The 24,816-nt window shown below is 43.9% G+C and overlaps 1 protein-coding gene across 32 annotated transcripts in view; it reads left to right on the forward strand.

Moving 5' to 3' along the window:
- SORBS1 (sorbin and SH3 domain containing 1) overlaps positions 1–24,816 on the forward strand; it is a 794,498-nt gene that overhangs the window by 543,931 nt on the left and 225,751 nt on the right. For all 32 annotated transcript variants that reach the window (XM_069240476.1, XM_069240479.1, XM_069240480.1 and 29 more), the window contains 2 exons: positions 7,939–7,986; positions 12,166–12,295. In XM_069240476.1, the coding sequence (XP_069096577.1) occupies positions 7,939–7,986; positions 12,166–12,295 (178 nt within the window). The remainder of the gene's footprint in view (positions 1–7,938; positions 7,987–12,165; positions 12,296–24,816) is intronic.

The raw sequence follows: 24,816 nt of genomic DNA on the forward strand, positions 1-24,816 counted from the left end.
GCGCACAGTGGGGGCCTCCTTAACACCTCCTTAGCGTAACATAAAAAATTATGCTACGGCTACGCAAGGAGGGGTTAGTGGCTTGTAAATATGCCCCTAATTGTGCATTAACTATTTATATTGACTTGGAGTTTTCACTTTCAGTGATCCCGAGTCTACAACTTCTGGACCAGATACTTCCAGGCCAAAGACACCAGGCCTAGTTTCATTGGTAATGGATGTCCACTCTGTAAAATTGCTGCAGGGACAGGAACTGGTGACAGGAGCACACAAAGCTCCCACCAGATCCATGCCGCACTAATTTCTTGCCCTATCCAAGATCAGTTAGGTAAGGTAAGTAATATTTTTTGGGTTCATCTCATCAAAAACAACATAAAAATCCACAATGAGGCTACTAAGGGAGGAGACACAGAGAAATGTCTGCAATATACCAATAGCACTGGAGTAGCAGAGATTGCAGGAGAAACGGTATTCACTGATGTCCTCATGAAGAAGTCCTGTGTAGCTGAACGGAACATGGAACTGCTCAAGGCTCACTTAAATTATGACCTGGCTTGGGCAGAGAAAAGGTTGACATTAAATTAGACATGCAGTCCTGAACCAGGAAGAAAGGAATCCACAGAGAAAGCATAGTGTGGAAAATTCAACATTAGAACAACTTGTGTACACTTCTGCATGGCACTTGGAATCCTAAGCTAAACTACTGTTAGACGAGTGTCATGAATGGACAACATCCACATCTGTCATCTCAAGCAGGGAGTAGGAGAAGAACATATCTAAACATGTCTCAGCTAGAACCTTAGAAGTGTACTGAAGGGATATGAAGACTTACAAATAAGCATAATTGGAGTACGATCTAAAGACCCTACTGCAAATCCATGGAATATTGTAGTTAAAAGTCTGATTATAGACTCAAAGTGGAATCGGTAAGGTCAGAGAGGCTGGTGCTTTTCGAAGACCTTTGGGCCTCACTCTACTGCATAGGAGGGATCTCTGTACAATAACACAAGAACTGAAGAAAAGGCAGAATCAACACAACTGGATTTTCCATATGAGCTTACAGTTTGTATGTCAAGGGAGTGAAAAGACGATCTTGGGTCTGGAACAGGACCCGAAGCTGGTGATATCCAAAGGAGCACCTCTCCCACTGGAGAGCTGTATGCATTTATGCTTGAGGAGCACTGTTGGTGGAGAGAGTGCAGGAGCCAACCCCCAAAGCACTAGAGAGAAAAATCGGCAAAGGCAAAATGATACAGCAAGAAAAATGCCTATATGCACATACCACTAAGGCTCTAGGAGCCCACCCTCACAGGCGAAACACCTGATGAGCTGCTTTGAACCACAATGTGGTAGACAATGGGAGACAAGCAGCAGACAAGGGTCAGATGGGATAAGGGAGGAGCAAGAAAAAAACTAGCTGCTGGGATGAAAGGTACAGATGGTGAGAAGAACTGATTACTCAATCAGGAATGGTTTGAGTACAATGTTTATAGATATTAGCTGTCTGAACGGTGGAGTAAAAGTCACCCATACCTCCTTGAGTACTTTTGCAGTAAATTTAAAAGATTCACTTGGGTCCATCAGCCCTTCACGCTTTTATGTTGAGGAAGATAATGATTTTTGGCTTCCCCAGGCCATGTAATAAGTTATACACTGAGTTCCCATGCAATGTCTCTCACAAAAGGCCAAAAACATTCCAGTTGATATCCTGAAAACACTTGGGGGGTCATTCCAACCCTGGCGGTCAATGACCGCCGGGTTGGAGGACCGCGGGAGCACCGCCGACAGGCCGGCGGTGCTCCCAAGGGCATTCCGACCGCGGCGGTAAAGCCGCGGTCGGACCGGCAACACTGGCGGTCTCCCGCCAGTGTACCGCCGCCCTTTGGAATCCTCCAAGGCGGCGCAGCTAGCTGCGCCGCCGAGGGGATTCCGACCACCCCTACTGCCATCCAGTTCCCAGCGGTCCGCCCGCCGGGAACCGGATGGCGGTAGGGGGGGTTGCGGGGCCCCTGGGGGCCCCTGCAGTGCCCATGCCACTGGCATGGGCACTGCAGGGGCCCCCGTAAGAGGGCCCCTACAAGTATTTCACTGTCTGCTTGGCAGACAGTGAAATACGCGACGGGTGCAACAGCACCCGTCGCACCTTCCCACTCCGCCGGCTCGATTACGAGCCGGCATCCTCGTGGGAAGGGAGTTTTTCCCTGGGCTGGCGGGCGGTCTTTTGGCGACCGCCCGCCAGCCCAGGGAAAAACTTAGAATACCCTCCGCGGTCTTTCGACCGCGGAGCGGTATTTCGGAGGGGGGAACTCTGGCGGGCGGCCTCCGCCGCCCGTCAGGGTCAGAATGACCCCCTTAGTTTTAGATTGTTTGTACTGATTGCATTTCCAAAAGGACAAATAGATTTATTAATTTCTCTGTCCTGAAAAGGTTTTCTTGTTTCCGTCAGATATTTTGCTATCTAGAGTTGTATGTTATCAATTGTCACTTGGGTACAACCAATGTGCATTTAGCCACCTCACTTTTTTCTTTTTTGGAGAGCCTCGTGTGTTTTATTGATCAGTTGTTCTATTGTAAAAAAAAAAAAAAATTAAAGCTTAAATGTTTGACTGTGCGTTCCATCCAAATTATGAATGATTCTTACAGGAGCATAGTCAAGGCTCTTAGACACAGTCTAAACAGAATGTAATGAATGATTCTGAAAGTATCATGGTTGTTTTACTGCATAGTCTACCCAAGTTCTTTAAAAAACTATAGTTGTTGTCCCATGAGATAGTACTATCTATCTACTGTTGTCCCTGCTGGCATGTAATGCAGCTTTTGTTGTTTTCTTAACAAATGCATCTTTATTTATGAGATAAGGGGGGCACTATGAGTTTGGAGTACGGAAAACTCTGTCTGCCAAACTTCCGACAGGGTGGCTGCCGCCAATGCAGCAACATCTCCGCCGGAGTTATTATTGGTTTCCTGCTAGGTCGGCAGGCGGAATCCTAAATTTCTGCCCGCTGGCCTAGCGGGAAACAGGCTACAGCATTGTCTTTGGCTTGTAATCGAGCCAGCGGCAATCTTGTCGCTTGCAAGGTGCAAAATTATGACAGTGCTGGGCAGGGGGGCCCCTGCACTGCCCATCCCAAGCGTATAGGCAGTGCAGGCCCCCCCTGTTGCCCCTGCACCTGTTCGCCACCAATCTTTTCATGGCGGTGTTGCTGCCATGAAAAGGCTGGTGGAGAACAGGGTTGTAATCCCCAGCGCTGCCCTGGCGGATTAAGACCTATGCCACATCCAGACAGAGCTGGCAATTCCCTGGCAGTCCGATCACCAGTGTTGTAGTGAGCCCCAAAGTAGTTAGCTTTGTGCCCAACCCCAAACCTAGACGGCCAGTGGATGGTGTTTCATCTGGTCTCTTTCCCTTGACCTGTCCGACTTGGGCAGCCCTGCCAAAAGACAAAGCTCCTAGCAACGTAGTTCTCTTGTTTACTGAGAGCTGCAAGCCCCCCAACCACATAAAGGTGGCGATCCCCTGAGGAGAAGAGATATTTCTGCTGTGAATCAGTACAGCTGTGATGGCTCACCTGAAAATAAAGCAAACCTACTATGAGTAGGGGAAAGGACAGGTACAGTGTTTGTGAGGAGAGCCCACATGCAGTGAGCCAAAACGAATTGAGGATGAGTGTCAGTGGGCTGTTGGGCGACAAAGTAATGTGATAAACAGGTAACATTTCAAGATTTTTTTCTAGATCATGTATAACCATGAGCCAGAATATGAGGCGGCAACAGTAGTCTACGTTAGGGACTGTGGAATGCTGATTCTCGCTAGTGTATTGCAAAGGATTTAGAGAAGTGCTTGTAGATTATGAAAATTCATAGGAGGAGGAGGGAAAGAAATTAACTAAACCTAAACCCCATGTCCAGAAGGGCGCACAACTTTATTTTATATAATTTTCCTTTGACAATTGGGATGACGGCGCCAACTCTGTAAAACTTCCTCTAACAACAAAAGAGCATAACTTCTAGTATTAGATAAGCAGATTTCATCTGGATTTGTAATTCAAGGAAGGACCCTAAAGAATACACTTCTAAGATGACTTGCTTAAAAAGAATTTGGCTCAGTTAGTTGCAGGCTTCTTGAGGGTATACTAGAAGGAATTGGTCTAGTGTATAGAATGAAGGGGTGGGTATTGTTTGGCAACAAGGCTCCGGAGGTGAGAGTGAGATTAGATGGCCTATGACTGAAGAGCTTTGTTCTGCTGAGAGGTTTATGACAGGTGTGCCCACTACCTCTCCTCCTCGCAGCACTAGTCATTGATTCTCATGATACTCTTGCCTTATACAGTACCCTTTGGAGGGAACCAATATAAAATCTGCCTTTCATATATGGTGTATTGCTCACACTGATAGAGCCTCAGACCACTATCCTTGATGCCCAAATAGATAGAGGCATTAGAAAAGGTATTGGATTTCAGGGATACAGGCAAAAGTCAGTGATAGTGAACCTACCAATATTTAGAGATGAAATGGATTGAATGCAACCTCTCTGTCCCTTTTGAGTGGTTAAAATGTCAAGTATTTGGCATTCAGCTCACCAGCGGATTGAAGTGGTGTTATGTGTAAATTTGCCAAAACTCTGATGGCCAATATCAGAGGACATGGGAAGTTGGTACTCATTGTGCATATTGTGGCTGTACCGCAGGAATATGATCAAAATGAATATTCTGTCCAGGCTTCTTTACCTTTACTAGACTCTTCCCAGTCTGATTCTGAAGGTAGAGGTAAAGTCTTGACAGACTGAACTAATGACCTTTATGTGACTGGGGCAAAGGTACAAAGATTCTCAAAAAAATGCTCATGCTCAGGAGAAAAGAGGGTTGGCAGATCTAGATTTATTGAATCAGTCCAGGGCTGGTCATCTCACAGTGGTGACTGAATGGATAGCAAGGGAGTCCAAAAAGAATCCAGATGGACCGAGCAATATTGGAAAGACCACTGCAGGATCTACAGTGGCTGACAAAATTGCAGGCTCCTCTGTACTGACTGTAGCAAATTCGATTACAACTGTGTGTTGTCAGGAAACGCAGTGCAATTTAACACTGTTCTAGTCCACCAGACAACTATATTGCAATACTCACTTTTTGTCTGCCTCCCAGAGATCAGTTTTAGAAAACAGAGACGGGGATTGGTAAACAGTTTCAAATCTGTTCAGGCAAGGAAAAGTTAAAACATCTGAGAAATGTGAGAGCGGCAGCTTGGAAAGAGGGAGTCAGGAAGAGTATAACTCTTGAAGCTTAGGCACCGTGCGCTACACATGCTAAACAAAGAAGTAGTTTTAAGAGCATTAACTTTGCAAAAGTCGGTTGACCAGGTCGTACGTGGACTTTAGGTGTTGGTATCTGGCATCTACAGGGAGTGCAGAATTATTAGGCAAGTTGTATTTTTGAGGATTAATTTTATTATTGAACAACAACCATGTTCTCAATGAACCCAAAAAACTCATTAATATCAAAGCTGAATATTTTTGGAAGTAGTTTTTAGTTTGTTTTTAGTTTTAGCTATGTTAGGGGGATATCTGTGTGTGCAGGTGACTATTACTGTGCATAATTATTAGGCAACTTAACAAAAAAAAATATATACCCATTTCAATTATTTATTATTACCAGTGAAACCAATATAACATCTCAACATTCACAAATATACATTTCTGACATTCAAAAACAAAACAAAAACAAATCCGTGACCAATATAGCCACCTTTCTTTGCAAGGACACTCAAAAGCCTGCCATCCATGGATTCTGTCAGTGTTTTGATCTGTTCACCATCAACATTGCGTGCAGCAGCAACCACAGCCTCCCAGACACTGTTCAGAGAGGTGTACTGTTTTCCCTCCTTGTAAATCTCACATTTGATGATGGACCACAGGTTCTCAATGGGGTTCAGATCAGGTGAACAAGGAGGCCATGTCATTAGATTTCCTTCTTTTATACCCTTTCTTGCCAGCCACGCTGTGGAGTACTTGGACGCGTGTGATGGAGCATTGTCCTGCATGAAAATCATGTTTTTCTTGAAGGATGCAGACTTCTTCCTGTACCACTGCTTGAAGAAGGTGTCTTCCAGGAACTGGCAGTAGGACTGGGAGTTGAGCTTGACTCCATCCTCAACCCGAAAAGGCCCCACAAGCTCATCTTTGATGATACCAGCCCAAACCAGTACTCCACCTCCACCTTGCTGGCGTCTGAGTCGGACTGGAGCTCTCTGCCCTTTACCAATCCAGCCACGGGCCCATCCATCTGGCCCATCAAGACTCACTCTCATTTCATCAGTCCATAAAACCTTAGAAAAATCAGTCTTGAGATATTTCTTGGCCCAGTCTTGACGTTTCAGCTTGTGTGTCTTGTTCAGTGGTGGTCGTCTTTCAGCCTTTCTTACCTTGGCCATGTCTCTGAGTATTGCACACCTTGTGCTTTTGGGCACTCCAGTGATGTTGCAGCTCTGAAATATGGCCAAACTGGTGGCAAGTGGCATCGTGGCAGCTGCACGCTTGACTTTTCTCAGTTCATGGGCAGTTATTTTGCGCCTTGGTTTTTCCACACGCTTCTTGCGACCCTGTTGACTATTTTGAATGAAACGCTTGATTGTTCGATGATCACGCTTCAGAAGCTTTGCAATTTTAAGAGTGCTGCATCCCTCTGCAAGATATCTCACTATTTTTGACTTTTCTGAGCCTGTCAAGTCCTTCTTTTGACCCATTTTGCCAAAGGAAAGGAAGTTGCCTAATAATTATGCACACCTGATATAGGGTGTTGATGTCATTAGACCACACCCCTTCTCATTACAGAGATGCACATCACCTAATATGCTTAATTGGTAGTAGGCTTTCGAGCCTATACAGCTTGGAGTCAGACAACATGCATAAAGAGGATGATGTGGTCAAAATACTCATTTGCCTAATAATTCTGCACTCCCTGTATACAATTCGGAGTGAGAGTGCAAGCAGTTACACATGTGGATAACAAGCTAGGAGGGCTCATATTCTTGGTAGAGACATCCATGATGATGAGTGGGACATATTGGCTTTGTGCTCAAAGTGTTCTGGAACGTAGCCTTGAGCATCAGGCATGCAATACCAAAAGAAGCCAGTAGCGCGTTCTTGGCTTTGCCAGTTCTGACATTAGAACATGTGTACATCTGCAACTGGCAGGTACCGCAGAGATGCTGCCAGGCTTGCGCTGGAAGAGGATAGCACAATGTGTAATACTACGTGGCAGGTGTTAGGGAATTAGAAAGTAACACTGTATCTCATGCACACAGAAAAAGAGTTGCTGTATCAGCTAGAGACGTTTGATTGCTTATAAGAAATCTTTGTTCCCCACAACCCAGATTGAGACCGTTGCAGTTATTTGTTTTAAGATTTAATGACACTGAAGAATACACCTAGGGGTCTAGGTTGTCCAGGAGGGGGGGAGATTTAATAATTTCCGAAACACGTTCACGCAGTGGACATCTGAAAGCTATGACAAGCTGAAGGTGGTTGTTGGGAGAGATGGTAAGGCGTTGTTCTAAAACGTTTGCATCGTGACTGTGAAGTACTATGAGGTGTAAACCTCAATAAAAAAAGATGTTCAACAATGTGGATACTCTTCGCCCTTGTGACGCGTGGGCCTTGTGCATGAAGAAATCTAAAGCTTTCAGTGTCAGATAACATTTTGGACATTTCTATAATCCTACATTTTAAATCATGGTTACTATTGTTATGCTTCCATATACCCTTATGTTAAAAATACCTTTTTATTTTCTTTGTAATCACGTCACGGAATCGTTATGTTGCTAAAATGCCAGTTTTCCATTGCAGTAACATTGGTGTAATGCGTTGGTAAGTGGCTTCCAAACATACACTACAGGTACCTTGCAAGCCTGATAGTCATAATGATTTTACATTATATATTGCAGATGATGACTCGGATTCTTATCCAGCAGATTATTCATATTCAGATGATGGTAAGGGTTAACTTTTCCTGTAAAAACAGAAAGAAAGAATTGTTGTATTGACTCTATATTCGTTTTCACCATTGTTTACATGTTTACACAATTCAGTTAATCGCACTAAACGTGTCAGATAAGGACAGATGTTTATACGTATTTGTAATGTTTTCATGCTTTTAAAACGTCTTAGGAAGAAGCATATTCATAACACGGAAGGCAAGAAAGCAAGCTGGCAGTGCAGAATGTTGCAGTTATATTGAGAGTGCGAAGGAATATAAAAACCATAGGGCAATAGCAGTCCCCGGGATTTCTAATCACTGGTGTGGGTCAGCCAAATCAGGTACTGGCAGCCAATAAACGGAGAGCGGGGCCTACTTGTGTATTCTCCGGTGTCCCTTGGGCGTCCTCCTATCGCTGACCCTGCCTCGCGCCGGGATTGGTGTTGTTGCAGCCGCCTACCTTATTCTCTTACTGCGCTCTCCCTGTTTGCTATGCGAGGAGCAGCAGGGAGTCGCATTACACGGTTAACCAATCAGCTCTTAAAAGTTGTGTCTGGCAAATTATTCAAAAATGTTACCAGGCGTGTGCCAGCACATGACAATGCTGTGAGCTATTTAGGCAACTTTTAAAAAGTAGACATGTTACACTGCATTCCAAATTAATGCAGATTCGTCGGGGCATAGGGAGTTGATGGACTTAGCATACTCGAAGCCCCTGGTTGTGAGTATGGAGAGACCTGTCTGTGGAGTGACCTCGTAGCCGAGCCCAGTCTACACCAGAGGTTTTCTGGTATTTTTACAACCACTTAACGTAAAACACACATACACACATGGTAGCACGTATGAGTCCGTTATCTCCCCGAGTAGTACTTATCAATTATACAACAATGATCTCAGAACTACTGTGAAATCTCATAGAATAGCCAGTCTGTACACATACCTCCTTTCCCATTTAAATGTAGTACGTATTCAAATTTAAAAGGCAGCTCCCTTGTGTACAGCCTAACAAAGCGTTCTGAAGAGCAAGAAAAGCAGAAAAAGGGGCTATCAGCAAAACTGTTACAATAATAACTTTGGGCTGTGGCTGTCTAGTGGCATATTATGCTTGGAAGGCATTTAGGGCCAGATTTATGCTGGCCTTGTGCTGTTTCAGCGCCACATTAGCGTCATTTTTACGCTACGGTGGTGTTGGAAGAGGAAAAACGCTGTGCCATATTTACAAAGTGGCACAATGCTTGCATTGCACCCCCTTGCAACCTCTTGCGCAACATTATGCCTGCACCAGGCATAATGTATGCAAGGGAGGCATGCTGGGGAGTGGGTATAAATGGCGCAAAGGATCTATGAGATTCCTTTACACCATTTTTAGCGGAATTTTTAAAGCTTACTAAGTGCAGACGTCAAAAAGAGGATCCCGTTGATTTTAGTGGGTATCTGGGTACTTTGGACGATTAGCAACATCATTTTTTACTCTAATCCTGCAAAGCGCCGGACTAGCATAGAAAATGATGATGCTAGTCAACCTAACTATCGCCACGGTCTGCTGTATTTTAAATACGGAGCTACCATGGTGGTGTTGGGGGGCGCAAGAAAATGGCACTGCACTAGGTGCACTGCCACTTCATAAATCTGCCCCTTAGTCTGCAAACAATGATTTAAGGATGCCTGCGAAGCCGCGATTATGAAGGCAGGTGGCGGTATTCTTCACATCTTGGTGTTAATGACAAAGTAACTAGACATCTAGAACGTGTGTTAGAAACAAGTCCCCTGAAGTGATACCATGTTAGGTGAATAAAGAACAAGTTGCAAACACCTGTGCTCGTAGCTAATGCTATCAATAGAAATTAACTAAGGCCACGATGCTGAGGATGTTAAAAAAAATGGCTACTGTGTTTATATAAATGACATTTAATGAAGTAAAGTGAGATCATTTGTATATTACGAAGGCATTTCAACAACAATTAAAATTGTTGGACATGCCAACTTAATACACAAACTCTGATCGTGCACGGGATACTAATAGGCATTAAATCGTAGCCAGCACGGAGCGTACGATTAGCAGGGCATAAAAATCGTTGGCACCAGCCATGGTTACATGAGGAAGATCCTTTAGGATTACAGAGTAAAATACTCCATCGCCCTGACAGACATACTGTGCACTAATGTTAAGACATGTCAGGTATCTCCGTGGTTATCTTTTAACATTCTCAGGAACGGCTGAAATGACAGTTCCTGTCAATGTTGAAAAAGTTTGATGGATGGCTCCATCAAACATGGCGGCTCTCTGTCTAACTTTTACAACATTTCAAAAACAAACGCCCAAAGTAGAAATTTGTTACTGAAAAATGTAAAACTAATGGACCCCATATCATGAGATTTTTCTCCCATGGAGTGGGGGCCATTTTTTTTTTACTGTCCCTCAATCTTAGGTTTTACCTGGTGATGAACGACATTCTAAATAGTTGGGGCGGTTGAATGGATAACCTTTGACAGCCTGTACTCCGTCAGGCGGTCAGCGATATGCAAAAGTATGCTCCATCATCAACATATTTTCTTTCCACCCACCTCTAAATCAGACGGGTGAACTTACAGGTTGGAGGACAGATTGCTCTCACCCCAAACTCTACATCTAGGCCTGAGTCACTCATGTGAGTCAGTGTTCCAGTCCAAACATTCCTGGGGTCCCCAGAATCAGCTTGCTGAGAAAAAATCCACTGGTGTTGCTTGTACCATAGCTTCTATTCAGAAGCTTGTGGTGGGAGAACAACCTCTAAAACAGTCTGCTTAAAATTTGTATGCAGGTGCTCTGCCTCCTTGAAATGGATGACCCACTTGGGAGTCAGTTTCTTCCCTTTCAGGTTGCCAGAACGTTCTTGCATCCTAGACTTTGCTTTCCTGCTTCTTGTCCCAATATACCACAAGTGACAAGGACAAGTCAAGCGGTAAATCACATGTAAAGAAGTTTTTTCTTTATTGATTTCTGTTTGATGCTATTATATCATCTAATGGAAATACATTAGGCCTTTTTCACAATTTGAAGGATGGGGTACTCCATCCGAATATTGTGACTGCTGCGTTACTAGTGCCCTAGGCTACAGTGCACATATAGGGCAGACAGGACATCCGCTGCGTTTGTGATTGAGTATCCCGTCTGTGAAACTCTAAATAAGGTCCATGGTTTCTTATATCTGATTTGCCTTTTGTCTACTTCTTTATTGGCTTTCTGTGGTCATTTTTCTATTAATGAGAACAAGTTTGTATTTTCGTGTGCTTTTGAGCTGTCGGTGTGAAACGGGCATGGCCACGTGTTTGTAAAATGTTGGTGTATACTTATTGCTGAGGCTGTTAGAAGTTTTGCTAGTGTTTAAAAAATTAATCGCCGAAGTCACTGTTATCGCTAGTTATTTTCGCATTGAATTAATTTATTGTGAGTTGTGCGATGTTGTTGCATAATATATTATGCTGGAGCTCCGTTAAAATCGGCTGACAACAAAGCCCATCTGATATTTTTAATCCAGTGTGGTCTTCACGTGGATCCCGTAGCTGTTGAGAATTCGCTGAAGTTTCTATTTCGTGTCAACTGGATTATGGTTACACAAAGTCTTACAGTACTATATATTCTTACTATAACAAGATTGTGTTGTGTTGGAGGATAACATTAGTTGTCCTGTGGCGATGCAGATTACCTGGCGTGCGGAGCGATGAACATTATTCTTTCCCCCATGATGGGTCCCATAGCAGCTGCATTGCCCCCTCAAATTACAGTATTATAGTTCAATTGCGCAGAGCGGTAGCAGGCTGCTCAGTGGTAGTGGGCCACCACTGTAAATCCATAATAGATGTTTCATGACTACACAAACCTTTAGGCACCCATAAGGTACCAGACTTAGGAAGGAAACACTCATCCCTATCAGAGGGCATACAGGTTGTACCCCAAACACACATTTAAGGAGGAGATTTCAAGGCATATCCTAAAAAGGTGTGTCCCAATAATATGCAACATGGACATGCATTGTCTTAGGAGGTCAAACAGGGTGAGAAAGTAAGTGACCACCTTTAGTTGTACGTCTTTAGCAGTGCTTGAGTTGTGATTACATTTGGTTTGCTAATTGATCATAGTGTGTGCAGTGATCACCTTTCGTACATACTGAAAATGTCTGATACAAACTAAATAATTGTTAATGTATTTATTTAGTAACACTTCAGTCTTCAGTGCCGCGTTCCAAAAGTGAAATGGACACTATTGATGCTGAAAAGGTTATTAAGAGATCTGTGACTCTACCGCTACCAACACGATCTTCCTCACTGAAACCATGCCATGAAAGGTAACCAGTATTTTATACAATTCTTTTGAGTATCGTAGTCATCCCATTATAAGTGTAAATAACACACTGCATTGTTTTGATCTTCATCGTTAAAACACATCCATTAAAGGTAAGTAGTAGTTTAAACAATTGTTTTAAGTATTGTTCTTATTCCATTGAATATGTGTATAACACACTGCGTTTGTTTGTTCAAATGAGTGCCAAAATATTGAATATTTATGTTTTGTGACATATTGTTTCCAGGATATAATAATCATGTGTGACTTCAAACAACTTTCCCCCTTCTCCTTGGCCATGTGACAAAAGCACGAGCCCAGAGGCGCCCTGCTGCAGACTTCAGCGGGTGACCTTAGAACCGCGCCTTAAGCTCCCCTGGCTGTTTCAGAGACGGGACTATCATGGTGACCCTCACTGGTCTGTATATGCCCCCAGTGCCAGCAAGGGGGCAATCCGACTGTGAAAACACTCCGTAGCCAAGCTGGGCAGCAGAGCTGGACAATTGCCCATAGGCCTCAGAACAAGGCCACAAAGTTGCATGCCATGCAGCAGGCGAATGCTGAGGCCGCTGGGAGCCCAACACATAAAATGGCCCTCTGTGACGGCTTACCCGTGAAGAAGGACGCCCCTCACCATTGACTGGCCGAACTATTACTTACAAGATGATGGGCGGCCCACAAGGAGACTCTGTGGGGTTGCTGGAGCAACAGAAGCCCACCCAGGTAATCAACATTGAAGCCATGTGAGAAGGCCTGTGCAGCTTGTAGCAGACCTGCCGCCTGAATGAGGCTGAGGCTTGCTGGAAAAGAGACTGGACAGTGGCACCCAGCATGAGGGAAAGCAAGTGAAGGATGAGACCCCAACACTTAATTTCAGTAACACAGCCATTGCCCCTCAAGGATTCTGAGGGACTACTGACAGCATTCCTGATCCTTTGTTGGGAGACTACAATAACCAGCATCCTCATGGCCCCAGAAGGTGGTCCCTGAAAACCAAACCACCTGCTGCTGATTGAAACGTTACATAGCGCTTTTCCTTGACTCACTATGCGGGACCACCAACAGCATTCCTGATCCTTTGTTGGGGAACTACAATTGCCAACATCCTCAGGGTCCCAGGAGGCAGTCCCTGAAAACCCCACCACATGCTGCTGATTGAAGTGCTATATAGCATGTTTCCTTGTCCCGCTGCATTGTATTACCGACAGCATGCCTGATCCTTTGTTGGGTGGCTACGATTACCAGCATCCTCAGGGTCCCGGGAAGCGGTCCCTGAGAATCCCACCACCTGCTGCTGATTGAGACGCCATAGAGTGCATTTGACCACCGACAGCATTTCCGAACCATTTTTGGGGGACTACGATTACCAGCATCCTCAGGGCCAGAGAAAGCGGTCCCTGAAAACCCCACTACCTGCTGCTAATTGAGTGCGTTTCCTTGCCTCTCTGCGTGGTCCGTGCACGGGCTGCGCCAAGGACGGGCCCGTCGTGCGCCCATCAATGCCAGGAATGGCTGGGGCAGGGCCACTGCTCCTGGTTTTCTGGCTGAATCTCCGGCTGCCTTAGGGGTAGTTCAGCTACATTAATATTTTGTGACATATTGACTCGTATGATAATATTTTCAGCTGGGTTTTTACCCATTTGTGACCCTAACTCTGTGATTCTGGTCAGAGTGTTTTCCCAACTAGCCACGGTTAAAATAGCCGGGCGGTACCATTTTATCTACTACTTTACGGTCCCACTATTCTGCAGCTTGTGTGTTCTTCCTGTGGCCTTTTGGTCGGTTGTATGTACGTTAACCAGTTGGGGAGGCTGGTTACCTACACCATGCTATTGCTGCTATTCCGATAGTATGTGTTTCTAACATTTTGAGCATTTGAAATTTGTTGATCATTTGTTTCCTAAGGTATGGAGAAAAAGAAGTGGTCTGAAAAACTGGTGAATCCACAGGGGAAAAGGCCTTTGAATGTTCCTCTCACACTAGCACTTTGCAAGACATTGACTACCTCATAGAGAAAGAGGAGTTTATTTTGCACCCAGATACATCAAGTATCTCTGGGGCTAAATCGAAAAAGTTGCTCCCCTATTTAAGAAAAAGGATGTGAAATCTACATTACTGCAACCCTCGGCTGCTAACCCCAAAGCAAAGGTGCGGGAGGATTATGTTGAAATTAGCGCCCAACTGTGTAATCTATCTAAACCTCAGCCCTGGTAGATCCTGTAATTGTATGTTCTAATCGTTTCTCTCCACTGGCTACCAGTGCTCTGTCCACTAATGGCTCAGGTGAGCCTGCAGGCTCTGCTTCCCAGATGCCAGCGGCGGAGGAAGCTAGCGCCCAGATTAGAGAACTGTGGGCACTCATCAGTACCCTGAGGGCTAAAAAAACGGATCCGCTGGGTGTGGTACAATCCCTACTGAAATCCCAGTCCATAGGCCAGAAAGAGGGGTGCAAGCCTCTTCATAATTTGGGGTCTCCCTCCCATTCTGACCCACCCTTCATCCTGCCCTGCTATAGATCTTATAGTGATGTCACTGCAAGTTCCCTGAACAATTCTGTGGCTCCTGTTTGGAAACCACTTTCCCCCGCCTGCTTGCAAGTGCCAGAATCCTGCTAGTACTGGCATAGTCCATTGTTCCGTAAGAATGAAGCATGGCTTCGAGGGGAGAATGAGAGGTCCCTTGCCTAACCCAGCTCACCCTCCTTTAAACCGTCGTTTAATTTTGGCCACAGCTCAGAAATCTGTTCATCCTACTACCCATCCATTGACTAGCTCGAATAATAACATTTTTTCCCTCATCGGGACGATTGATATGACTGCGTTCCAAAGGTACATCTACTCATTAAGGAAGATGAGGTTTCTTTAATAAACAAAGTAATGCACTGGATCAGGGACGTGAAAAGTGATATACTGTAATTCACTCTGATATCGTCAGGGCTACTTGATTATCATTTTCAGATGTCTCAGACTGTATCAAACTGCAATTTTCTCACCCCTCGATTGTGAATGGTTTACTGTCCCTACAGGCTCGATCCCTTACTCCTACAGATTCCTTGATCCAGTTTCAGACTAGAGTTTTCCCCTTAGAGAGAGGGAACCAAACCGAAGTCCTCTTCCCTCTCTTCTGAGTGGATTGACTGGATACCATAGGAACCCCCTTTGTGAGTAACAGCCCAAGTCGAAACCCTTCCCAAGTACAGGTTTCTATCAAAAGTCTTCTCCCAGTTATTCCCACAGAAGTTCTGGGTGACTTCACCTATCCCTCTAGTACAGGAGTGTATGTTTACCCTAATACAGATCTTTCTCATCCCATGCAAAAGTTTCAACTTTTCTTTCCCAGGGATTGCAAGTTCTAGCTAAGACTACCCTTACCAATGACCTTACTTTGGTCTCCTAGAATATTGCTGAGTTAGAAAGCAAGCATGCTCAAGGGGATTGTTTTTTTTTATTGATCCCTCAACCCCTCAAACTCATGTTCCAGGAAACCTGTGAGTCCCATCCCTATAGGCAAGGCTTTAAGACAGTCAGTCAGTCAGTCACAATACTTTATTGGGCTTAAATCAGCCTTAAAAGTTGCATCATATCCGAACAATCACCAAGCTATAAATCCTTTAAAACTATACAATATAAAACACAATACAATTATCAATAAAGACACTGTAATTTAAAACACTTAAAATAAAATTAAAAACAGCCACAATCACTTCTTCATTGTCCAGACCTTGCAAATAATCAAAAGCTGATATGTGAGACTTAAAACCAGTGTCCTGCAAGTGTGGGTGCAAAAATCGCCTTCTCTCATTCAAGTAGAATGTACAAAATAAAGTGAGATGTAGCGTTGATTAAATATTTAGTTTCGCCAATTTGACTTCACCCAGGTTCTTAGTGCTATCCAGAAGCAAGATTGGCTGATAACATTGTGGTAGCCTTTTATCTCTCCTTTTGAAAATAGGCACAATTGTAGCACTTCTCAACAGGAGCCTTATTAGCAGAACTGCTCTCTATCGCTTGAATAACATCAACTACATTAATCGAACTACACAGATCTATAGTGGTTGAGTCACATTCTGCACCAGCCACCTTGCCAGGAAAGGGCTCTAATTGTGCCATGGGTCTAAAAATGGCAGAGAAATGAGCCACCCATTCCTCCTTCGATACCAGACTCTCAACTTTGGGTATTAAGTCTCCCACAAGCATCTGAGAATTCACAACTTTCCAGAACCCCCATGGGTCTTTGCTCCAGCTAACAAGTCTCAGCTCCTCCAGGCCTTATCTTTCATCTCAACTTTCCTTCTTGGAACATCTTCCTTATATGTTTTCCTGGCCTCCGCTATACTAAGCTTTTCTCTGGGGCTTCTCTTAAACGCTATTTTTTTTGATTTTTGAACCTTAGAGCAAGCCCCATCAATCCACTTGGGAATTGTTCTTTCACAACTAGATGTTCTAGTCAATTTGTCTGCCATATATTCCTTGAGGGAGGTAAAAGCTCTAATACCCTCATGAAGGTGGGAGTCTTCCTGACGGATCAGATTAACCTCAGATTTCTTGTGCGGTAATAAATCATTATAAAAAGCCTCCTTATCAATGTTCCCCGAACACCCACTAACCCCTTTATTCCTACTGTAACTAATCAGCAATTGCCAAGTTTCCTGAGTGGTGTTAGATGTAGGTAAATTGTTAAGCACCAGCATTAAAGAGTTATGATTACTAATGCACAAGGCTATCATTTTACACCCTGCCAGAGCTGGTAACAACTATTTAGAGACCAAAATATGGTCTATAAAAGAACCCACACTACACCAGTAAATGAAGAAATCCGCATTAGTCCCCACATCCCCTGTTCTTCAGCAAACACCATTTCATTAGCAACAAGTACTCTATTTAATGCATTCCCATATGGAGAATGTATAAAGTGCATCAACGAATTCTCATATTCATCACAAATACCACAAAGTGACAGAGAGCTATTATCACAAGGCTCCACATTAAAATCACCCACCCACACAAGCAAAACCCCCCTCTTTATATTATTCAGAGACCTATATATAAGGCATCCTCCAACCCATCAACAGTTGCTGTTATTTGAGGATCAAATATATTGTGGTACTAATTAGCCAATAACAAACCAGGACTTATTAAATGAAAACAAATGTAACTGAAAATGAGGAGTGTAATTCAGTTCTGACACTTTACACTCCGCCATAGTTATTGAGACGAATGTTACCAAGCCTCACTTTGCACGCCCTGAATTCAATAGAGTGGCTTTAACAAAATAGGTGACATAGCCATCCAATAATGGGGGGTCCTGCATGCATGTCTCCTGACAGCATATAACTTGGTAATGGGTTACCAGCTTTACCCAGTCAGAGGACCCTAATTTTGCATGTAAATCTGCAACATTCCATCAAATTAACTCAGAGCCCCGCATGCAGTAAATCACCCCCTAATGCACAGTGCATACTATGATTGCTGCCCACCATCTGATAGCAAAGTGAAATGACTATCCGAAGTGCCTTGCGTACCCCTTAAGTGAGGCAGTCAATCCAGCTGAGGAAAAAATCTGTTAGATTTAAAAATCATTGTAGTAATTGGGCAATTACCTACCCCTTCCTTGGGCGGTCCATGGTGAGAAGATCTGCTGTCCACAGCGGCTCGCCTCAATGTAATAGCGAGGTAGAAAAAGCCAAGAGGCAATGCTTCAATAACACCCCCTTACAGAGTCAAATTGACTGCGTGAATGTAACAAAGACCGGACCAAACTTGGCACTCTAAAATTGACAACTATACAATCACGCCATGATGTTTTCTGTGCTGGACCAATCCAAGAAACCCTTTTCACAGAAATAACATCTTTGGAAAGATCCTAACTCCATCCAGAATACTTTTGTAGCCAATATGAAACCTTATTTAAAAGGAATGAATGTGATTTGGGGTCGCCATGGGTAACAATGGAACTTTCTCTAAAACGATAAGATGAGGAGTACAATCTGGGAGGATGTGTGGCCTGATACCTGTCTGCTCAGATCTGGAGATTGTATTCACTTGCTCTGTCTCCCTGTTTGTTGGAACCCTATTGGGTAACCTTAAATCCTGCCACTTATCGGCAGGTAATGACGCCAAAGGAATATCATACTTCTACCTATTAGAGCCCATCTGTGAGCCATTACTAATTGCCCCGGATCCCACTGCCAGCTGAGTACAACCAATAGACTGGCGTGAGACGCTGCCCTAAGAAGCTAATGGGGTCTTGGTGTTTACTTCCTGCACCGAGTGTTGGCATCCGGGCATCACATTACAGTCTGGGACACATAAATCACATGACTCGCCATGCAAACCCACGACCCGGTGAAGCCTCAATTCACAGAGCTTCTTAGGCTCCCCTTCATTTAAGCGCAGTCGCTCTAAAAGTGGCTTCAAATTTAGAGTCTAGAACCGAATTTACCACTTCCTTAATCATAGTCTTAGAGTATCCTGTAAAGTATCCGAAGCAAACTCCTTTACTTTCGGAGCAGCCTTCTGCCTAGGAGTCTGGGTGGTATTAACCGTTTCATGTTTTCTGGTCTTAACATCCTCCTGTTTCTTTCTCCCCCATTCCCCCCAAAACTCCTCACCATTTATAGGAGTAACTACCATAATTTTGGGCTCCAACATGACATTTGGCACCAAATTAGATGTATCAGAGAACTGCCGTTCTTGCAATTCCTGGGAAGGGTCCAAGGGATCCAACTAGGTTATGACACGCAAATCCATCACATCTTTATATGGGCCGGATAAAACTTTTGCTATAAATCCAATGGGGGGAGGACTAATATGAAATTGAAATACTGTGTTCCGCTAATTTGATTTCTTTACTAATAATGCCCAGCGCCCTTGATTAAAAACTATCCATACTCGATCGCTGGGGGCCTTGCAAAGTACTGCTGGCTGCCTTACACTTTCCTACTTAGGCCTTAGGCATATTATGGCTGTAATTAGATAAAAAATAACACAGTAAAATATTCCAAATAGAAGAAATAAAAGAAACAAATAATATAAAATAAAACAATAAATCAGTACCTCTTCATGACAAGTGAAACACTCAAAGGGGATGGCCCAGCCTGGCCTCGAGTGGCCGCTGATGGGCCTGCTGTTGGTCCGGTCTTCGCCCGGGCAAGTGCCCAGGTGTGGCCAACACAGTGGGACAAGCACACAGCCCTTATGCGCCTCCTGGCGCTCAAGATGATGGGGCAGACCTCCACGAAGACCGATGGGGTTTGTAAGCTTGAGCCTCCCCTTACCCCCACCCACCCTCCACTTCCACTCAGTAAGCAGCGCGTCCAGCGCCATGGCCCAAACACACTGCCCTAATACACCTCCTGGTGCTTGTGATGTCGGGGCAGCCCTCCGCAAACACCGCTGGAGGTTGTAGGCTTGAGGCTCCCCCTGGCTTGCACTCATAAGCAGTGAGTCCCGCACCGCAGGCCAAGCAAGCTGCCCTTATGCGCCTCCTGGCATGTATGATGACGGGGCTGCAGCCCCTGTTGATCCTTCTCTGTGCTCTGCCCCTGATCCTGCAGCTAAGTGCCAAGCACCCACCAAGGGATCTTGTTTGCCGTCCTCCTCAGGCTGTGCTTCCAGCAGCCTCTGTTGCTTAACAAGCCTGGTCTCAGCAGGTCACCTGTGCTCGTCTGCTTCTTCCTGCATGCTTGCCTGCCTCCTGCTCCCCTGGCCTCGGGGCTCTGCTGCAATGCGTATTAAGCCTCACTGCCGGCTTTAAGACCTTTCATATGCTTGCCCGCAAATTTAAGGCAGGTACACCTTCAGGTGGCTTGTTCATTTGGTTTAAGATCTCATTGGATTGCCATGTAAGACAATTACCCATTGATTTCCCTGACTTGCTTAGTCTCGAGAGTTCTTCTTGGAAAAATTTAAAATTACTTATTTTTAATTTATATAGTAGGAGTGTCCCCGATACATCTGAGTTCTCTTTTTTACATCTTCTTAGCAATAATATTTATTCAAAGTCCAAGAAGAAAACAGCTGTGATTGTGGCCTGGGGTTAAGGGAAAAAAAAGGTGACAAAGATCAATATTGGGGCCTTTCTCAAATCTCAGGCTCCAGTCTAATAACCTTCCCCAAGGTAGCTCTGCAATTTCTGGATCTTTGTATGTGTTACCATCTGAGAGCCAGCAATGGCAGAATCAAGTCAGATGAAGAGAGGCACCCCACTTTCAGAGGGAACTTTTACCAGAACCACATTGGCTATATCCTGATGGACCTTCGATCCTGGGAAAAGATTATTGATATAGAAGCTCTGCCCAGGTTTCAGAGCGACCACTTTCCCTTGCACCTTACCCTTCATGGTAATTTAGATAGGGCAAGAAGAACCCAGTGATTACCTTGTGGTGATGCGAGAGTGTAGTGAATAATGAGGATGTATACACCCATTTATATCAGAGGCTGGTTTTTATTTTGCCCTTACTTTCTGTGTCCCAGTCACCACCTGATATGAACATGGATGTCCATGTTAAGTGGTTTCAGGATATGAAATTGTGTTTTTTTACCAGAGCCCCTCCTCATAAGAGTTCTTTCCAGACATCAGACACTACATGGCACGATAGGGCAGCGAAGAGCCACCTTCTTAATGCTTTTAAAGGTGGGCTCTGTCAAGATATTCAATCCGCTAGATCTTCCTACAAACTAGCACAAAAGCGTGCAAAATCCACATGGGTTATAGACATTTGGAGCAACATTTTGAAAGCTGTACGCTCAGGGAACAAGCCTGAATCCTTTATCCTCCCACAGGACTGAATTAATCATTTTGAAGCCTTGTATAGTAGTACTTCATCTCACTCTCATTCTATGATCCCTGTTAACTCCAGCCCTAAGCTGGCTGTAACAACTTGTCTGACTCCTAATGAGTCTGGCATTTCTAAACCTGACGGGTTCTTTACTGTGGTAGAAATCAATTAAGCCATTAGTTTTCAGAACTCTGGTAAGGCAGCTTGGTTGCATCATATCCGGGTGAACCTTCTTATCCCCAAACTTGTCATTTGGGCACTCTACGTTATGTTTCTACTGCCATTATACTGGGTGCTGAAATACTTAAATCCTGGAAAGGTGCAGAGATTATCCCCATTTATAAGAAAGGCTCTAAGTCAGACTCAGCAAATTATCGGCCAATGAGTGTGATTGATTCTAGCCAAAAACTATTCTGCAAGGTAATACTTGATCGGTTATTATCCAGGATAAAATAAAATGAGATCCTAACCCAGTTTCAGCCCGGATTCTGTTCTAAAACCAGTACAGTGGGCCAGGATTTTAGGTTCCAACTAATTAGATGGAAAGAAATCAATCTAAATAGGGGAAGCCTTTATGTCGCTTTGTTGATTTAAAAGCAGCATTCAATATGGTTCCTAGAGATTAACTATGGAGTACTCTTAGAGATCTAGGGCTCCCCAGTCCTCTCCTTGATATCATCATCCGGCTCCACTGTGACAATTTTGCACAAATTCACTGGGGAACAAACGAGGAAACTACTGATCCTTTTGGGTTTGATCAGGGATCTAGGCAAGGATGCGTACTTGCCCCCACCCTGTTTTTGTTGTTGATGAATGGTTTCCTAGATTACTTAAAGGGCTGCGACAGTGGTTTCCCCCTACTTGTGGGCATTAAGGTACCAGCATTGTTGTTCACAGATGATACTTTGCTAGTATCCAAAACTCCTAACGGTCTTGAGACTCTTCTGAAAAAAGTTTAAGTTATTTTGCTTTGATCATGGCTTGGTAATCAATGCAAGTAAAACCACATTTATGGCCATTCACCCTCATAGAGGATTTAGAGGGCTACAAGCCCCAGATGGGGAGGCGCTAGAGAGAGTGGTTGACTTTGATTATCTTATCAACAGCTTGTCTAGCGCAAACACCTGGATTAACCAAGTTACAAAAAGCACTTTCATATCAAATTATAAGGCAGCCACTATCCTTATATTTGCAAACAAGACCCCCTTTCATCCAATCTCCCACCTTCTTGAAGTTTGGAGGGCCCAAGCTGTGGCTGCCGCAACATACAGTGCAGATCTTTGGGGCTTTAGTAATATAAACACATTGGAAGTAGCGGTAAACAAATTCCTGAGAGCAGCGTTTAAACTCTCCCAAAGCTCCCCACTTGTGTTTAAATAAGACTTGGTTATTCGGTCCATAGCCTCCTTAGTTTGTCTTAACCAATCATATATTGACTGTGAGTCTGGTTTATCGCCGAGTTAGCACTCTATAGGGTAGATCTAAAAGATGTCCTGGGTAGGCAGCAGGGAGGCATTATGTCACTGTGGCTGAAATATGTAAAACAGTTCCTCTATTCCTTGCCCTTGCAAGAATACGGGTCAAATCCAGAGGCCATCACATCTTCTGAAGCAAAGAAGCTGATGTTTATGTACTGGGAGCATGAGGAGAAAAAATTGTCCAACCAGTCGAGCTTTGGGGATCTTGACCCAATGCTTTCACTTCTCTCCTTCGAAGCCTTCATGGATGAGAGAGAGCCTCCTTTTTACAAAAGCCCTCTATTTAATGTTCAGGCTGGGCTCACTCCCACTTTCCATGTTTGCAGCTAAATGGAAAGGTAGCAATGGGGTAGTAAAACTTGTAATGCATGTACTGGAGGTGAAGACACCGACAATCATTTATTGTTCTTCTGTCCCAAATACATTAAGCAGTGCAAGTGTTGGATTGTCCCCCTATGTCACTCCCTAGGCGTTTGCCAATACAGGGTTTCCCTGAGAATATGTAGAAAAGACACATCCCCTGTCATTGTCTTCTACGTTGGTAAGTATCTAGAGAGCATTTGGCCAGTATGGCGCAAAATTATCTCTTCTATTGCCTCAACAGTCCGATGCCAGCCCTAGTTAGATGTGGACTCGATTTTGGGCCTTTAAGATATTTCTTTTTAATTTTGTACTGCAAGGTTTCATCATTTTTGGCATTGTCATAACTGTGCTGTTGCTGTGTGAGTTTGAAAGCTATCTATTTAATGAACTTTTTTAATGACTATAAAGATGTGATATATTTATATTGTGCTATTTATGTGTTACTTTTATGGTCAATGAACAAAATAAATTATTCAAATTGAATTGACTCTCAAAGGTGAAAAAGCAGATAATACATACATTTTTTTTTTTTGCCTTGTTTTATCTGCTTCAAATAGGCATTGAGTAATCTGTCTCTTAGCACAAGAGATCCATGAAAAACCACTTTCACTTTAAAATGGAATTGAGGAGAGAAAGCCCAAAGTGTCCAGAAAAAGCTGTGAAATTCTAAATGATGAGGAAATGGCGTAAAATGTAATGGTTGGGCAAGACGGGAGGTTCAAATAATATGTTTCTTTAATAACATCAGCTTTCAAAGTATAATTGGTTAGTGGGTTCCCCTAACACTATTGTGAAACCACAAATATTTTGATTTTCCTACCACTTTTGGACAGCATTTGAGCTGAGCATATGTAATACCAAAAAACAGCCACCATAATGCCAGGTCCATTATTATACAAGAGGTGGGCACCATTATGCTATTGATACAGACAACATGACAAGAAAAACCATTGAAAGGTGGACAGCAACATTCCATGAATGCGCTCTGTAAGAAGCTGGGTTCTGTTTGCAGTATCCCCCAAGTGACCAGGCCCTTTAGCACCTCTGCAAGTTCCTGGCAAATGGTGCCACAGGTACCTGGGGCATGGGTACTGAAGAGGGCCCCCAAGAACTGTAGCACAACTTGTGACACTCTACAGGACCCACCACCAACTTTATGCAGAATGTCATTGCAGGCTGCATAACAAGGTGCCACCAAAAAATGAAAATATGACATGGTGTGCCATACCCCCTAAACAATGCTTGTAATATTTGTAAGTCACCCCTATAGGCAGGCCTTTGAGCCCTGAGGCAGGGTGCAATATATTATAAGTGAAGGCCTATTTGGCATGAGCAAATATGTCCCTACTATGTCTTTGTCGATTCTTAGACATGGCAAGTGTGAATGGAAGCCATTTTAAATACATGCGCTGGACACTGGTCAGTAGGAGTTCCCAGCTACATGATGGCTTCTCTAAAAATAGGGATGTTTGGTGTCAAACATCTCACATTAACCATTTTGCTGCCAGGCCTTTTTCCCTCAGGTGCCGAGCCTTTTTTTGGCTATTTGGGGTAGTTTGCGCTTAGGCCCTCATAACTTTTTGTCCACATAAGCTACTTACGCCATATTTGCGTCCTTTTTTCCAACATCCTAGGCATTCTAAAGGTACCCAGTGTTTGTGGGTTCCACTGGAGGAGACTAAGAAATTAGCCAAAATATAGCTAAAATTTTGTTTTTTTTAAACAGAGCCATTCCTGTCCACGTTTCTTCTATAACTTTTTACAACTATGGCAGATTTTTAAAGCAATATACTGTTACGTCTGCTGGACTCTCCTGGTAGCAGGGCTACATGGGGCTTGTAGGTTCATCAAGAACCCTAGGTACCCAGAGCCAATAAATGAGCTGCACCTTGCAATGGGTTTTCA

This window comes from Pleurodeles waltl, chromosome 6 (assembly GCF_031143425.1).
Source record: "Pleurodeles waltl isolate 20211129_DDA chromosome 6, aPleWal1.hap1.20221129, whole genome shotgun sequence".
NCBI lineage: Eukaryota > Metazoa > Chordata > Amphibia > Caudata > Salamandridae > Pleurodeles > Pleurodeles waltl.